This window comes from Phocoena sinus, chromosome 2 (assembly GCF_008692025.1).
Source record: "Phocoena sinus isolate mPhoSin1 chromosome 2, mPhoSin1.pri, whole genome shotgun sequence".
In the NCBI taxonomy this organism is placed as follows: Eukaryota; Metazoa; Chordata; class Mammalia; order Artiodactyla; family Phocoenidae; genus Phocoena; species Phocoena sinus.
In genome coordinates, this window is record NC_045764.1 from 69,696,045 (window position 1) to 69,713,871 (window position 17,827).

At 40.5% G+C, this 17,827-nt stretch overlaps 1 protein-coding gene across 6 annotated transcripts in view; it reads left to right on the forward strand.

The window, feature by feature from the left end:
- The window catches only part of INTS14 (integrator complex subunit 14), a 35,253-nt gene that overhangs the window by 724 nt on the left and 16,702 nt on the right, over nucleotides 1-17,827 (forward strand). For 2 of the 6 annotated variants that reach the window (XM_032624269.1, XM_032624270.1), the window contains exons 2-7: nucleotides 3,915-4,198; nucleotides 7,009-7,116; nucleotides 10,278-10,433; nucleotides 11,646-11,764; nucleotides 12,199-12,341; nucleotides 16,311-16,403. In XM_032624269.1, the coding sequence (XP_032480160.1) occupies nucleotides 3,977-4,198; nucleotides 7,009-7,116; nucleotides 10,278-10,433; nucleotides 11,646-11,764; nucleotides 12,199-12,341; nucleotides 16,311-16,403 (841 nt within the window). In that variant the 5' untranslated portion in view covers nucleotides 3,915-3,976. The remainder of the gene's footprint in view (nucleotides 1-3,914; nucleotides 4,199-7,008; nucleotides 7,117-10,277; nucleotides 10,434-11,645; nucleotides 11,765-12,198; nucleotides 12,342-16,310; nucleotides 16,404-17,827) is intronic. The other 4 variants (XM_032624272.1, XM_032624273.1, XM_032624271.1 and 1 more) reach the window with 3 other exon arrangements.

The following is a 17,827-nucleotide window of genomic DNA, read 5'->3' on the forward strand; positions in this document are numbered from 1 at the left end:
CTTAAGCATTGTTTGTAAACTGTACTTACGAGAAGGCTGTGGGGGTGGGGTGGAGGACCTTAGGGTAAGAATCAACCCAAGAGAGAAGTAACATGGTGTTTTCACAAAATTGCTGGACTGTGTGGGCAGGGATTTTTTTTTTTTAAATCAGGCCTAGGCTACTTGAGTGAACCATCCTTCAAGAACATCCATCAATCTTTTACTTCTGTGCTGACAACCGGAGTTCTAAATTGGTTTCTTATGACTTTGCCATTGTTAGGAAGGTGTGTTTGGGGGTGGACACAAATGCATCAGTCTGAAGAAAGAGCCAGCTCCATAAGTGTCTTCCCAGAATGCAAGCCTGCCAGCTATGGTCACCCATTCCAGTGTTACAGCAGATTTTATGAGCTGGAAATGCTTTCTTATATATGATCTAAATCTGTGTATCCTGATTCTCATTCTCCTAAGAGATGAGGCCAGTACTCCGCATCCCCAGCTTTCAGTAACGTAAAGACCTCTGTGCCTGAATGGGAATACCATAGGAGCTGGATAAACTCTATACGTGGGTAGAGGCATAGGAGTTCCTGATATCTCTGTTTGAACGAGGAGAGGAGGAAGTGTGTTTCTGGTGTCCAGAGTTAAAATTTGTAATGTGTCTTGCCAAAAAATTAATGTTACATCTGGTGCTGAGAGGTAGTTTACTTGTCATTATCAAGCATTTGTCAAGTACATACTGTGTACCCACTGCTGTGATAGGTTCTGAGGAGACATTGGTGGGCAGAATCTCACACTGTCCCTGCTCTTGTTGAGCTTATCGTCTAATGTAGTGTAGTTGAACCAGTATTGCACAGGACCTCACTTCTCGAACAACACAGCTGAGACTCAGAAAGGGTCTGGAAAGACTGAGTAGATGAAATAGCACCAAGTTGATAATGCCTAAGCACATGCACGTGACAGCAGAAGAAACTCAGAGGCTCTCAGAGCTTGTTAACTTTGACTTCGGACACAGTTTTAGCAAGCTGGATTACCTGGCTTTCCAGCTCATAGTAGCCAAAAAGCAACAAATCAGAAAGAGGGAGGATGATTACAGAGAAAAGTGGGATGCAAAATGATGGTCCAAAACTTAGTTACAAAGAGGAGGCACCAAAACAGAACACAACAGCCTGGATCCCTTGAGTACAAGGCAGTGTTTCTGGGTATGTTCTATATACTTGTTCCATGGCATCAACTAATGGTCAGAGAAGGGTTAAATGGGAAACACAGAGTTAACAAACTGGATTCTTTGCTATAGAGCTGCTCAGTGTCTTTAATAAGACCTGAACTCATTTTTCTTGGCGCATCCCTCCAGGGCAGTGTTGTGCAGCACACACTTGGGAGAACGCTGGTATAAATTAAAACATGAGGGCAGCAGCGTGCTGGGCAGTATTGGTGTTCAGAGTTGTGATGCTAAGAGTGAATTATGTTTAACATGCTGTGCTTAATGAGGCGCAGAATAAGGATGCACATTTTGGGTTTTTTTTTTGTTTTGTTTTGCGGTCCGCGGGCCTCTCACTGTTGTGGCCTCTCCCGTTGCGGAGCACGGGCTCTGGACGTGCAGACTCAGCGGCCATGGCTCACGGGCCCAGCTGCTCAGCGGCACGTGGGATCTGCCCAGACCGGGGCACGAACCTGTGTCCCCTGCATCGGCAGGCAGACTCTCAACCACTGCGCCACCAGGGAAGCCCCTTGTTTTTTTTTTAAAAATAAATTTATTTTATTTATTTTTGGCTGCGTTGGGTCTTCGTTGCTGTGCGTCGGCTTTTCTCTGGTTGTGAAGAGTGGGGCCACTGGTTGCGGTGCGCAAGCTTCTCATTGCGGTGGCTTCTTGTTGTGGAGCACGGACTCTAGGTGTGCGGGCTTCAGTAGTTGTGGCATGTGGGCTCAGTAGCTGTGGCTCGCGAGCTCTAGAGCGCAGGCTCAGTAGTTACGGTGCGCGGGCTTAGTTACTCCGCGGCATGTGGGATCTTCCCAGACCAGGGCTCGAATCCGTGTCCCCTGCATTGGCAGGCGGATTCTTAAACCACTGCACCGCCAGGGAATCCCACGTTTTAGTTTATTTCTATCAAAATGGTTAAACATTTTGGAAAGGAGTCTGGAAGAGTAATTTATATATCTCCTTTAGTCTTTATCGATGTTGTATACATGAGGCATTTGTATTTGAAAGCCCATTATGTGGTAGAAAGGCTTTTCCTACTTGACATGAGTCCCTGATCCCCATTTATAACATTGTTTCTGTGAGGCAATATGCTCAGAGTTCCCAACAGCCTACTTACAAATGCAATTTTAGAATAGCACACGTTTGCAGTTGGACACTGTACTAAAACAAGCCCTCTGGCCACTGTTAAGTGTTTTGAAGTAAGTTCCAAAAAAAGAAATTAGTGAACATTAAATTTCTAACTTGTTTATGTCCATCCTGAGTGTTCTCTAATTGTATATATGCAAAATTGTATATATGCAAAATTGTATATATGCAATACATGCAGTATGATTTTTATGAAGTTGTAATCGGTGTATACATACAGGCCTGTGACCTGCTTTTCTCAGTTACTAATACCTATATAAATATTTCTGATATCTGTATATGTATCATTTATTTATAGCTATATGATATTTAATTGTGTGAGTAGACTATAGTTTGCTTAATAATAGAGTAGCAGCAGCAGCAAGAGCAGATCTGTATATCTGGGAACTTTTTTCTTTATTTTTGAGCACAGAAATGTTTTCTTCATGCTAATTCTCAATCCATAATTTTAAAAAGCTCTTTGTTTTCTCCATTTCTTATACATTTTGACTTTTATACAGTTTCATGAGATACTGCCAGCTGTCATACATGTTCTTTAATTTTGCTCTTTTCCTTCATAGTTAAAGAGCTGTTGCCTTGTTTATCTGCAGTGAGTACTACTGAGGCTAGCAGTTTGTTGTTTTTGTCATGCTTAATGATTTCCAGCTTTGTCTAATTTGGACTATGACTTTACTAGCCTTTTCTTTTTTTAATTAATTTATTTTATTTTATTTTATTATTTTATTTATTTTTGGTTGCGTTGGGTCTTCGTTGCTGTGTGCAGGCTTTTCTCTCGTTTCGGCCTGTGGGGGCTACTCTTCGTTGCGGTGCACGGGCTTCTCATTGCGGTGGCTTCTCTTGTTGCGGAGCACGGGCTGTAGGCGCATGGGCTTCAGTAGTTGTGGCACCTGGGCTCAGTATCTGTGGCTCATGGGCTCTAGAGCACAGGCTCAGTAGTTGTGGTGCACAGGCTTAGTTGCTCTGCGGCATGTGGGATCTTCCCGGACCAGGGCTCGAACCTGTGTCCCCTCCATTGGCAGGCAGATTCTTAACTACTGTGCCACCAGGGAAGCCCGACTTTTTCTTTTTATATTTTGCGTTCATTTTAATTTTTTAAAAAAGGACATTAGGCAACAAGATAATTCAGCAAACACTTGCCCAAATACTGCTGTATTGAGTAAGATAGTGAAGGTGCCCAAAAAGAATGGTTGATTGTCAAAAAGTACCACCATAAGACAACTAGAAATGTTCTTTAGTAAATTAAGTGTCAGAGAGGTGATGTAGGAGTGTTTGTTATATTAAGTTGTGTAAGATTTGAAAGTATTCAACTCAAGAGCTCCCTGAATTTAATATTTTGTTTTATTTTGTTTTTACTAGAAACATTTAAGATGGTCCTTGATTTATGGCCATTTAGTGGGTGATTCTAGGAGTGGTCCTCACAGTGAACTAAGCTGCTTGCTTCTCTCCCACTGAATTCCCTGCAGATTTGTCCTCACCTCAACTTAGATGGGGTTTGCCTTCACTTATTTCTGGAAAGTTAGGTTAAAATTATGATTAAAAAAATACTTTTTTCTCTCCATGACATGCAAGACCTAATCATATTTATTTTCTACAGCATTTCTCTATCTATAGCTATCTGTTTACATTCTGACTGGGAACACTGGGATCACTTTCATCATGCCTACAGTGGTGGTAATGGACGTATCCCTTTCCATGACCCGACCTGTGTCTATTGAGGGGTCCGAGGAGTATCAGCGCAAGCACCTGGCAGCCCATGGTTTGACAATGCTGTTTGAACACATGGCCACAAATTACAAGCTTGAGTTTACAGCTCTGGTGGTTTTTTCATCACTCTGGGAATTGATGGTTCCCTTCACAAGAGATTATAACACCCTACAGGTACAAAAAGGAATAAGTTATTGTATGTACCGGGCCCAATTTATAGGAAGGAAAACAGTATTATCATATTGCACTGAATATTTAGAACTGGAATTATTTAAAGATAAGTCTATGGGTATAATATCTGAGTAAAACTGTAAAACAAGGATTCATAACCAGTAGGCCTTCTGCCTTTGGTAGAGCTATGAGTTAGAGCTGTGAGTTGTTGCTGTAGCCTCCTCTTTTGGTTTTCTGGAATTCTCTGTGGGAGGGGAGCATCTCAGGATGTAGTGCCCTGTCCCCTAAAGTTCAGGATCTTTAGGTTCAACACTTTTCTACTTTTCTATAAAACTTGAGATGAAAAACAGTCCTTCCAGGGACTTCCCTGGTGGCTCAGTGATTAAGAATCTGCCTACCAATGCAAGGGACACGGGTTTGAGCCCTGGTCCGAGAAGATCCCACATACCGTGGAAAAACTAAGCCCATGCGGCACAACTACTGAGCCTGCAAGCCACAGCTACTGAGCCCATGCACCTAGAGCCCGTGCTACGCAATGAGAAAAGCCACCGCAAGAAACCCACGCACCACCACAAAGAGTAGCCACCGCTTGCTGCAACTAGAGAAACCCCACATGCAGCAATGAAGACCCAACACAGCCAAAAATAAATAAATTTTAAAAAAAGAAAAATAGTGCTTCCTTATAAAATCCTTATTCTAGAGTAATTCAGGAGTATATTTCCTCCGCAACAAATAGCCTTTGATTTACAGATGCCAAGAAATCATTTTAAAACCTTGATTGATAGGTGTTACCTTCCAAAGGTGTTGTCTGTGATACGCCAAAGAATTACTTTCTGACAACATCTCTAAATTATTACTATTTCCAACAATACCTAGCACAGTTCCTTGCCCATAGTGAGCAGTCAGTAAGTGTTTGTGGAACTAAAATGAACAGTTTAATAGTTGCTAGGCAGTTTAGGAATCCAGGATCAGTATAGTTTGCTTTTTAAAATATAAATAATAAAATTTTGTTAAATCATTTATTATCTCACTTTTTTTAAAAAAATCTATTTATTTATTTATTTTGGCTGCACCGGGTCTTAGTTGCAGCATGTGAACTTTCAGTTGCAGCATGCAGACCCTTAGTTGTGGAATGCAGAGTCTCAGTTGCAGCATGTGGGCTTCTTAGTTTTGGCGTGTGGACTCTTAGTTGTGGCATGTGAACTCTTAGTTACAGCATGAATGTGGGATCTAGTTCTCTGACCAGAGGTCGAACCCAGGTCCCCTGCGTTGGGAGCATGGAGTCTTACCCACTGGACCACCAGGGAAGTCCCTATCTCACATTTTTTTAAGTGACTCAAAAGCTTTTTTTTTTTTTCATTTTTTAATTGCACTGGATTTCTTATAGATGAGTAAACTAAGGATCTTGGATGTTCAGCAGTTCTGAAATTTAAAGAATTGCTATATAGGTAGTGAACAGTAATGGTTGAGTCCTGGAGTCTGACTGACTGGGTTCAAATCTAGATTCTGCCACTTCTAGGTGTAAGACCTGGGAAAGTGACCTAATTGTTTTGTACCTCAGTTTCCTTATTTTAAAAATAGGTTAATTGGGCTTCCCTGGTGACGCAGTGGTTAAGAATCCGCCTGCCAATGCAAGGGACACGGGTTCAAGCCCTGGTCCAGGAAGATCCCACATGCTGCAGAGCAACTAAGCCTGTGCACCACAACTACTGAGCCTGTGCTCTAGAGCCCGTGAGCCACAACTACTGAAGCCTGTGTGCCACAACTACTGAAGCCCGCTTGCCACAACTACTGAAGCCCACACACCTAGAGCCCGTGCTCCGCAACAAGAGAAGCCACTGCAATGAGAAGCCTGCACACCGCAACAAAGAGTAGCCCCCGCTCACCGCAACTAGAGAAAGCCCGTGCACAGCAACGGAGACCCAACGCAGCCAAAAATAAATAAATAAAAATTTTTTTAAATAAAGAAAATAAAAATAGATTCATTATCTATACCTTATAGCAGGGGTCCCCAACCCCCACCCCCAGCCACACAGCAGGAGGTGAGGAGTGGGCAGCCAGCAAAGCTTCATCTGCCGCTCCCCATCGCTCACATTACCGCCTTAACCATCCCCTGCCCCGCCCCACCCACCCCCCATCTGGAAAAACTGTCTTCCACGAAACTGGTGCCTGGTACCAAAAAGGTTGGGGACCGCTGCGTTATAGGATGTTGTCATGATTAAATGCATGTAAAATGCCTAGAATGATGATAGTATTCAGTAAATTTTGTCATTATTTTTGTGATGTCTTTAAACGTTTTTCATTTTAATTATTTCTTTCAAGGTCCACTTAATAAAGATATGAACTTGATGGACAATTCACTCTCACCTGATGAGAGAACAGAATAAAGGGAAGCTCTTTTTTTTTTTCTTTTTTTTTTTGTGGTGGTGGTACGCGGGCCTCTCACTGTTGTGGCCTCTCCCGTTGCAGAGCGCAGGCTCCGGACATGCAGGCTCAGTGGGCATGGCTCACGGGCCCAGCCGCTCCGCGGCATGTGGGATCTTCCTGGACCAGGGCACGAACCCATGTACCCTGCATTGGCAGGCAGACTCTCAACCACTGAGCCACCAGGGAAGCCCAGGGAAGCTCTTTTAATCATCCTTTATAGTTGAGGAAATCTGTTTTACCATTTTTCTTTAAGAACATATGCTTTGGGCTCTCAGAAACACAATGTCCCCTGTGTAACATTCATGCTTTGAACAGTTTATGTTTTTTTCTGGTAACAAATTAAAACAGTAAATAATAATGAGCAATTTTATCTTTCATTCAATCAGGAAGCACTAAGTAATATGGATGATTATGATAAAACCTGCTTGGAGTCTGCATTAGTTGGTGTTTGCAATATCGTTCAGCAAGAATGGGGTGGTGCAATTCCTTGTCAGGTAATGATCAGTTCTTTTTCTTTGCCCTAAGTTAAAAACATTAACCACTGAGGCGCTTCATTTTTGTTCAGGCTCTGACACAGCATACATTGTAATTTCCACAAACTATATTATACACTTTTGGTATCTTTTTAAAAGAAGGCACTAAATCAACACTAATATATTCAGAAAGCAGCACAAATATGCCTTAAGGAAAGCATCCTCCTAGTAAATTGACTTATCTCAAACTAGCATTGTTTGTATAAAACACAAAGGGCTCACAGTGGAATTTTAGAACACCCCCTGGAAGGGGCGATTATAATTTTGAGTGATATAATTGTAAACATCAGTACAATATAGTCTATCTTCATTATTCCAGTGTAGCATTTATTCAGCAGACTTTTAACCTTCTCAACTACCTGGGTTGTCTAAAAAGTGAGGTGTATGTCATAAAATCTGTTGCCCTTTCCTTAAGAGTCCACAATAGGTCCACATATAGCATCAAATCAGAGCAGAGTTTTAGCAATTGGAAGTTTGCTATAAACAGGTGCTTTGAGAAGTGGTAGCATATTTTAAAGGAGAAAACGGAAAAGTTGCTAAAAGGAAAATCATAATAGTCTACAACAGGAATCAGCAAACTTTTTCCATATTTTAGGCTTTGCGGGTGTCAGTGGCAACTCCTCAACTCTGTTGTCATAGCATGAAAGCAGTCACGGGTAATAAGTAAATAAATGGGCATGGCTCTGTCCCAGTAAAACTTTATTTACAGAAACAGGCAGTGGGCCATAGTATATGATTTTTTATTATAGGGTCAAATACGGGATTCCTCAGTAGTGTCAGTAGCATCACCGATATTTGTTTTTTAAATAAGTATAAGATTGTGGCTGCCTTGGGGTGAGGAAAGGTTAGGGGCTGACCCAAATAAAACATGAGGGAATATGAGAAGTGATGGAACTGGTCTGTATCTTGATAGTAGAAGTGGTTACATCACTGAATGCATTTGTCGGAACTCATAGAACTATATACTAAAAAGGGTGAGTTTTGTTGCTTATGAATTATATCTCAATAAACCCAGCTTTTTTTTTTTTAAGCTTTTTTGTTTTTTCTTACTGTTTTTTCTTACTCAGGTAGTTGAGTTATTTTATACAATATGAACTCATGGGTTAGTGAAGACCCTGAGCTACTACTAAAAGGTTAAAAATCAGATCACGTTAGTGGACACTTGCTAAAAAAGCCAGTAAATACCTTTTGATCAGTTTCCTTTCAGAAATAAAAACCTTTGGCACCTTGCTTCATAAACATTATTTCGTAAAACCATGCATACAGACTATCTAATTTCCTAGCAATATAAAGAATAAGTGAAGTTTTGTTGTCAATATCTTCTGAACTGGAAGCTAGCAGGTAGCACAGTTTCATTTGCTACTTCTTCATTGGTTTTAGAGAAGAAACTCAGAAAACACATAAGAGCCAGACCTTGTGCACCATGCAGACTTCTGCCTTTTAATATTTTTTTCTTCCTTTGCAAAAAGGAGGAATCTGAATTTGAGATATACTGTACCCTGAGGGGAAGGAGCTGGGCCTGGATCCACTTAGACTTGCTTGGTGAGTTTTGGGGTGAACCAGGTCCAAAACACGGTGGACGTTATTAGTGATTGTTTTTATAATCAGTTACTATCAAACAGATTTGTTTTAATGTGGAATGTTTTTAACCAAGTTTTTAAAGAGCTGGACTATGTTTTCATTATCTGAGTAAAGTCTGTCTCATTTAGACATTACAAGAAATATTTCATTATCACACAGCATCTGAAAAAGCTAGTGGCAGAAGTAAATCATTATGTAGCAATTGTTGGTACCTAGAAGAGGGATTTGCCTTGACTGTCTTCCTAAGAGATGACATCTCTCCAGGGGACCTCTATTAAGCATTCTTGGGCTTTAGAAGTGTCAGTCTTGGCACTTCACATGGTGCAACCACCTAATACTACCTTATTGGTCTGTTATTGTTAAGTTACTAGGCTAGGCTAGGGAGAGCAAAAACAATCCTCCCCTGGATTGCTTGGGAAGTCCACCCAGGACTTCCCAAGGATTGCTTTAAACAGTGAGGAAAAGGAAAATGATTTGTAATGTCTATTGTTGGTATGTTTTGAAGGCTTTTAAAAATTATCGGTTGATTAAGAATGCATTTTAAAGGTCTTGTCCATGTCTGGTTAAATGGCTTTTATAAATACATATTTAATGCAGTTGTCATTTTAGTTGAGCAGGGGTAGGTAAAGTTTGTCATCTTTGAAAATAAAGTGTCAAGGTTCAGTCTTCAGACTTCTGTGCTGGTATTTCCTAGGGACACACGTAAAATAGGTCCTTATGCCATTTTTTTTCTTTTTCTGCTGCTTCAGGTCTTAGTTGCAGCATGCAGGATCTTTTTGTTGCGGTGCGCGGGCCTCTCTCTAGTTGTGGTATGCGAGTTTTCTCTCTCTGGTGCGCAGGCTCCAGGGCACGTGAGCTTAGTTGCCCCAGGGCATGTGGGATCTTAGTTCCCCAACCAGGGATCGAACCCGTGTCCCCTGCATTGGAAGGCAGACTCTTTACCGCTAGGCCACCAAGGAAGTACCCTTTATGCCATTTTTGACACCAGTGTCTTAGGTGCCAACTCCTTCTCTAAGAGATAGGGTTCTAGTTTTAATACAATTAAGTAAGAATTGGTTATGAATGGTTTTGTCTTTTTTTTAAGTGTTCATAGGTAGGTGCTTTTTTTAAAGGTTTAATAAGATAAAATACAGTAAAATGCATAGATCTTAAGTATACAGTTTACTGAGTTTTCACAAATGTATATACCTATGTAACCACTCCTCCAGTTAAGATATAGAACATTTCCATTACCCTACAGAGTTTTCTCATGCCCCTTTCTACTCAGTATCACCCCACAACCCCTATTTGATTTATCTTAGTTTTGTTTTACGTGGTCTGAACTTAATATATATGTGTAGAATCGTATCAATACAATGTGTCTGTCATCTTTCACTTGACAAATGTTGTTGAGATTTATTCACATCTTTGTTTGTATTCCTGCAGAGGTACATTTTTCAGTGTAAATGCAATTAGGGAGAAATGAAAACATTGCCAAATGAGACTGCTTTAAATAAATATGTTATTTCATGTACAAAACTCCTCTCCCTTTTTGCAAACAGGTTGTTCTGGTGACAGATGGCTGTCTTGGCATTGGTAGAGGGTCACTGCGGCACTCCCTAGCTACTCACAGCCAACGCAGTGAGAGCAACAGGTTCCCACTACCTTTTCCTTTCCCATCTAAGTTATACATCATGTGCATGGCAAATCTGGAGGAGGTAATGCTTTCTACTAAGTTCTTTTTAGTTTGATTAGATACATTTTAGGACTCAGAAATGGAATATATTTTTTAGTATATTCCATTAATGTTATATTACATATACAGGCATGTCTCGGAGATATTGCAGGTTGCATTCCAGACCACCACTATAAAGCGGGGATCACAATAAAGCAAGTCGCACTAATTTCTTTTTTTCCCAGTGCATATAAAAGCTTTGTTTGTACTATACTGTTGTCTATTAAGAGTGCAATAAATAGCACTGTCTAAAAAAAACCAATGTACATACCTTATTTTAAAAATATTTTATTGCCAAAGAGTGCTATCCATCATCTGAGCCTTCAACAAGTTGTAATCTTTTTGCTGGTGGAGGGTTTGAAATATTGCGAGAATTACCAAAATGTGACACAGAGACAAAGTGAGGAAATCCTGTGGAAAAATTGTGCCAATAAAATTGCTCGACACAGGTTTGCCACAGACCTTTGTTTTAAAAAAAAGGCAATATCTGCAAAACTCAATAAATGAGGCATGCCTATAGTATAACATTGAACTCCATTGTTTCAACTGACACTAATTACTGATTATATTTGAAAAGACTCTATGTCTCAAATGCTTTCTGAAAGCAGAGTGTTGCCACATCTCAGGAAACATAGCTGGAGTTGTTATCCGTCCTACTTCCCACAAAGATTCTTCAGATGCTACAAAGACAGAATGTTCTTTTTGGTGTTAGGTCTTTCCCTCACTTAGGAATTCTTATGTCCATCACACCAGAAATGTTGACAGAAGTGTGCTTTGATTTTTTGTTGTTGTTAAGTAACATTACTCTGATGTATGTTTTATTAAACTCTTATCTCCTGGTTTTCCCATTTATTTTGGAAAGTTATTTAACTTTTCTTCACCTCAGTTTTTCTATCTTTAAAATATAAATAATGATGGTTCTTACCAAAATATGTTAGAAACACTTGGAAGGGAAGGTGCTATGTGAATACCAACTGTGGTCACCTCTGAATCTTTGCAAAACTACTTGGAATGAAATAGCTCTACTGGTATAATTTTATATAACATTCCTCTTTGGTAACCTTGAGTCAAAATTGTTAGTTATTTTCCTTCTCACATTATTAAAAAAAATCATCTTCGTTTTGTGACCTTAGTGTACTGATAACAATCTGGCATTTTATGCCACTTTAAAAGAGTCATCTGTTTTGCTTTGTAGCTTCAGAGCACTGATTCCTTGGATTGCCTTGAACGTCTTATAGATTTAAACAATGGTGAAGGGCAGATTTTTACTATTGATGGCCCCCTGTGCTTGAAAAATGTACAGTCTATGTTTGGGTGAGTATATACTTTTTTGCCTTCTTACAATCCAGCATTATAATTTGATGTCAGACAATAATATCTATTTTACTGTTTCTAGTTGTGTCATTTCATTTTCCCCAAGTTGCACATTTTTCAGATAAAATGATTGGTAGTAGTGATTTTTGAGTGTTGACTCCCTTTTAAATTAAGCATGACTAAATCTATAATGTCTATAGGTATTGACTTCCTTACAATGACAGCAATTTCAAAGATTTAACTGCTTTTGGGCTTTTCAGAATTGAAATTTCCTCACCAAAAATATCAGATTTTGTTCTGTTTCACAAATGGTCAGATCATAGCTTTGGAATCAACTTGAGGGGAAAACAAACTTGACATCTTAAAAAGATTACCTGAAAAAAATTATACGTATCATATTACTCTTTCTGTAACAAATAATCATCATATTCTAGAAAACTGATAGATCTGGCATATACACCTTTCCATGCTGTTCTCAAGTGTGGCCACCTAACCGCTGATGTGCAAGTCTTCCCCAGGCCAGAACCTTTTGTTGTAGACGAGGAAATCGATCCTATCCCTAAAGTCATTAACACAGGTAACTTTTTTTATACTTCATTCTTAGTTCTTCTGTTATCCCTACTTTCTTCTAACTTCTGACTTTTACTCTCCTCTCTCCAGGAGGGTTGAAAAGAAATGTCAGTATACTTTGGATGGGAGGTTGCATTGCCTAAGGGGTGGCAGATTAGTGGTCTTCCGTGGTGAGGTCATGAGTTAATCTCTAATCCTAGATGATTATAACCACAAATTACTAAGAGTTGGAAACCAGGACCAGATTCACTAGCATTGAAATCCTTGAGGTAGTTCTTAATAGAGATAGTAAGACGTATTAGCATCATTATTAAGGTCATATATGAAGAGCTAGCTTTTAGACTTGGCTGTGTGACTTTTCCTCTGTGACCCTGGACAAGTCACTTCCTCTAGTTCTTATTGGCTAGGTGAGTGGAATCTCTAGGAGAAATGATGGTCTCTCAGGTCTCAGCTCTGATATATTGTACCCCTCTAATCCTGCAGCTTGTATTATGACTAAAAGAAAGCAATGTGTTATGGCTTCTAACATGTTGCCAGTGCTATGCTTAGGTTAAATTGGCAAAGCCAATAATCAAAAGTAACAAGGGGTAGTAGAGAAGAGAGTTGTCTCATATTGACAGGTGGACTCCTTGAGTGGTGGGTATATGTTTAACCATCACTGTTTTGAGTCACCATTGCACACCCTCAGTGCCTGGCTTAGTGTCTGATGCTTAGTAGATGTTCACTAGGTAATTGTTCAATCAACAAATGATTAAAATTGGACTTCCCTGGTGGTGCAGTGGTTAAGAACCCGCCTGCCAGTGCAAGGAACACGGGTTCGAGTGCTGGTCTGGGAAGATCCCACATGCTGCAGAGCAACCAAGCCCATGCACCGCAACTACTGAGCCTGCGCGCCTAGAGCCCGTGCTCCGCAACAAGAGAAGCCACTGCAGTGAGAAGCCCGCACACCGCAACAAAGAGCAGCCCCTGCTCACTGCGACTAGAGAAAGCCCGCACGCAACAGCGAAGACCCAAAGCAGCCAAAAATAAATAAATTAATTAATAATAAAAGATATAATGAAAAAATTTTTAAATGATTAAAATTAAGTACAGCTGGAAATTCATTTCATTCTTGGGTGTGTAGACTTTAAGGAGTTTTCGAATGAAGGGCTGTGCACAGGCTGTTTTGTTTTCTGTGCCTTTATTTTCTGCTCCTGCTGGAAGTAGGTCATCCATCTCTTTCATTGTGACTAGACAGCAGTGTGCCAAATGTTTTGTTGCCCTCAAACCAGTTATATTCCACTTCCCTCCCACCCTTTTAGGATGAGTAACTTCAAATAGATCTTTTCTTCCCAGAAGTACATTTCTTTCTATGTACTAGATTTCACAAATGCAGTGTTTAGGTGGGGAATTCAAATATGATAACTAGGAAGGTTATTGGAAGTTCTCTGAATGACTCTAATACTTTTCATTTTAAGTAACTAAGAAAATAAGGATAATTGTCCTTTATTTAATGGACTAACTTATAAAAGCTTCTAGTCCAAGATTTTTGTTATAGCTTATATTTAAACCACTAAAACATAGGCCTTTTTCTACTCAGATGAAAAATATATAACTGCTTATGCTGATTATTTGTTACTCAGCTAAAGAAGGTAATGATAGCAAAACTCCAGAGAAGCAGATTTCCTGATGTATAAGAAGTATGGTATACTCACCATGATCCTGATTTTTTAAAACATTGTTTTGAGAATATGAATGTGTATATGCCTAGAAGAAAGACTAAAAAGCAGTTCAGTAAAATATTAACAGAGGTTTCCTTTGATGAGAAATGATGAGTGACTTTATTTTTCTTCTTTACAGTTTTTAGTGTTTTCTAAGTTTTTATACTACTTATATAATCAGAAAAAACTTCCAGGGCTTCCCTGGTGGCGCAGTGGTTGAGACTCCGCCTGCCGATGCTGGGGAGATGGGTTCGTGCCCCGGTCCGGGAAGATCCCACGTGCCATGGAGCGGCTGGGCCCGTGAGCCATGGCCGCTGAGCCTGCGCGTCCGGAGCCTGTGCTCTGCAACGGGAGAGGCCACAACAGTGAGAGGCCTGCGAACAGCAAAAAAAAAAAAAAAAAAAAAAAAAAACTTCCAGAAAGTACTCTTTGGGTTACAACTTTTTTTTTTTTTAACTTATTTTAGATTTTCAACAAATACTTTTGGTCTTTAATACAGCTTCTATAAAGCAAAGAAACCATTGTCATATGTAGACTGCTACCTTGATTTTGTAGAGAATGTATTTCTTTCTCAGGGAAACAGTTTTAATGCAAAAGCCTTACCCTCCAGGCATAGCTGCTTGCAGTTGTTGTGGAAGTATTTGACTATGACGCCCCCTGGTGACCTGAACATCCTGACTATTCAGAGAGACTTAACCATTAAGCTTTTGCCTTGGCTGGGGACCTAGCCTCATAAAAATAGTCTAGCTAATTTGTCGTATAACTTAAGTCCATTAAATAAAAGACAGTTGTCCTTAATTTCTTAGTTACTTAAAATGCAAAGTATTAGAGTCATTCAGAGAAACTTCTAATAACCTTCCTAGTCATCATATTTGAATTCCCGATCTAAACCTTGTGTTTATGAAATCTAGTACATAGAAAATAATGTACTTTCCCATAACAAATTAATTCTTTGTTTTTAATTAATTTTTTTGGAGTATAGTTGCTTTACAATGTTGTGTTAGTTTCTGCTGTACAGCAAAGTGAATCAGTTATACATACACATATATCCACTCTTTTTTAGATTTCCTTCCCATTTAGGTCACCACAGAGCATTGAGTAGAGTTCCCTGTGCTATACAGTAGGTTCTCATTAGTTATCTTTTTTTTTTTTTTTTTTTGCGGTACGCGGGCCTCTCACCGTTGTGGCCTCTCTCGTTGCGGAGCACAGGCTCCAGACGCGCAGGCTCAGCGGCCATGGCTTATGGGCCCAGCTGCTCCGCGGCATGTGGGATCCTCCCAGACCGGGGCACGAACCCGTGTCCCCTGCATCGGCAGGCGGACTCTCAACCACTGCGCCACCAGAGAAGCCCAGTTATCTATTTTATATACAGTAGTGTATATGTGTGAATCCCAATCTCCCAATTCATCCCATTCCCCCTTCCCCCCTTGATAACCATAAGTTTGTTTTCTACATCTGTGTCTCTCTTTCTGCTTTGCAAGTAAGTTCATCTGTACCATTTTTCTTTTTTGTTTTTTTTTTGGATGCATTGGGTCTTCGTTGCTGGGCGTGTGCTTTCTCTACTTGCAGTGAACGGGAGCTACTCTTCGTTGCGGTGTGCAGGTTTCTTATTGCGGTGGCTTCTCTTATTTCAGAGCACAGGCTCTAGGCGTGCGTGCTTCAGTAGTTGCGATGCGTGGGCTTAGTTGCTCCGGGGCCTGTGGGATCTTCCCAGACCAGGGATCGAACCCATGTCCCCTGTATTGGCAGGTGGATTCTTAACCCCTGTACCACCAGGGAAGTCCTGTACCATTTTTCTAGATTCCACATACGAGTGATATTTTACGATATTTTTCTTTCTCTTTCTGACTTACTTTACTCTGTATGACAATCTCTAGGTCCATCCATGTCACTGCAAATGGCATTATTTCGTTCCTTTTATGGCTGAGTAATATTCCATTGTATATATGTGCCACATCTTCTTTATCCATTCCTCTGTCGATGGACAATTAGGTAGCTTCCATGTCCTGGCTATTGTAAATAGTGCTGCAATGAACATCGGGGTGCATGCATCCTTACAGATTTCTCCGGATATATGCCCAGGAGTGGGATTGCTGGGTCACATGGTAGCTCAGTTTTTAGTTTTTTAAGGAACCTCCATACTGTTCTCTATATTGGCTGTACCAGTTTATTGATACATTCCCACCAACAATGTAGGATGGTTCCCTTTTCTCCACACCGTCTCCAGCATTTATCGTTTGTTACGAGTTAATTCTATGTTGATTCCTTCTTTTCAGATTTGGAAATAGTGGGATTTATTGATATAGCTGATATTTCAAGTCCCCCTGTTCTGTCCAGACATCTGGTCCTACCTATAGCACTTAACAAAGGTGAGTTCTCTTCCTATTCCAGTGATACATATGAAGTATCTTATTAACTAAAGTTATTCTTAAATGTAAGATAGTAGAATAGCCCATTTTGCAGAATTTGGTTATTAGATTGGTTTTTTTGTTTTTTGGTGTTTTTTTGCGGTACGCGGGCCTCTCACTGTTGTGGCTCTCCCGTTGCGGAGCACAGGCTCCGGACGCGCAGGCTCAGCGGCCATGGCTCACGGGCCTAACCACTCCGCGGCATGTGGGATCTTCCCGGACCAGGGCACGAACCCGTGTCCCCTGCATCGGCAGGCGGAGTCTCAACCACTGCGCCACCAGGGAAGCCCTGGAAAGCATTTTGACACATATTTATTGTGTGCTGCTTCATTAATTTACAGTGGAAATCCTCTTTAAAGATGACAGTGCTTAGTCCCTCATCCTGGGCTCTGCCTTTCCCTGTGGGAGCATGCTGGGGAAACCAAAGTAGTTCTCAGAAGGTTGCCTGATAAATGTGGAATACAGCTTTATAAGGGGAGAAACCACACCTGTTCTCTACTGGTGCCTAGCACATAGTAGATACTCAGTAAATACTGTTGAATGAGTGAATGAATCCAGGTCCTTGTGAGGCCTCATTACTGCAGAATGTATTTCTCCAGCAACTATAAAGTCATATCTCCTATGTTCAGCATCTCTCTGGAGAATGTTAGTCTCTAGCACTTTAAACTTCTCTTTTCTATGTTTTAGGCTGACCGTCTCCTTTATATTCACCAGCTTTCTCCAAGAAGTATATACAATCAGGTTTCCACTCACAGAGTTATGACCACATTCCATTTACTCATGGTTATCTCAGTTGGAGTGTTAGGTATTCCATAACCCTCCATCACATATTCATAGACAGAATCTTTGATATGTTCTCACAGATGACCGATTATGATCCTTTTGTTTATACTTTACCTTACTGTTATTGATAACAACTGAGTTTACCTTATTCCTAAGGTCCTGGGAATTCTGCGTGCCCATATAAATTGCCAAGAAAGAAAGTGGGCAAAACGAAGAGTTTGTATAGGAAAACAGTGGGAAGAAAAGTATGGGAAGGCAAAATGGAGCCGTGTTGTAAGGGCTGTTGAATGTCAAACTAAACCAGGAAGATCTTTCTATTGAATTAGAAAGTCTTTGAATCAGCTTGAGTACACAGATAGTTCCAGAAGGAAGTTAATTGGAGGAAGATTCATTCATTTGTCAGCAGAGTGTATGAGAGGACCTGGAGTTGGAGAAGTGAGTCAAGAAGCTTATGGAGTAGTCACTGTTCTTTGGGGTATCCCATCCACGTGCTGCCTGAAGGCTGTCAGTTGAGAACACTCTTGACATCTCTGAATCTGTTTCTGTTTCGATGGTGCCTGAAACCCCCAGAGAGCATCTAGCTTAGTGTTCCAGTAGAAACT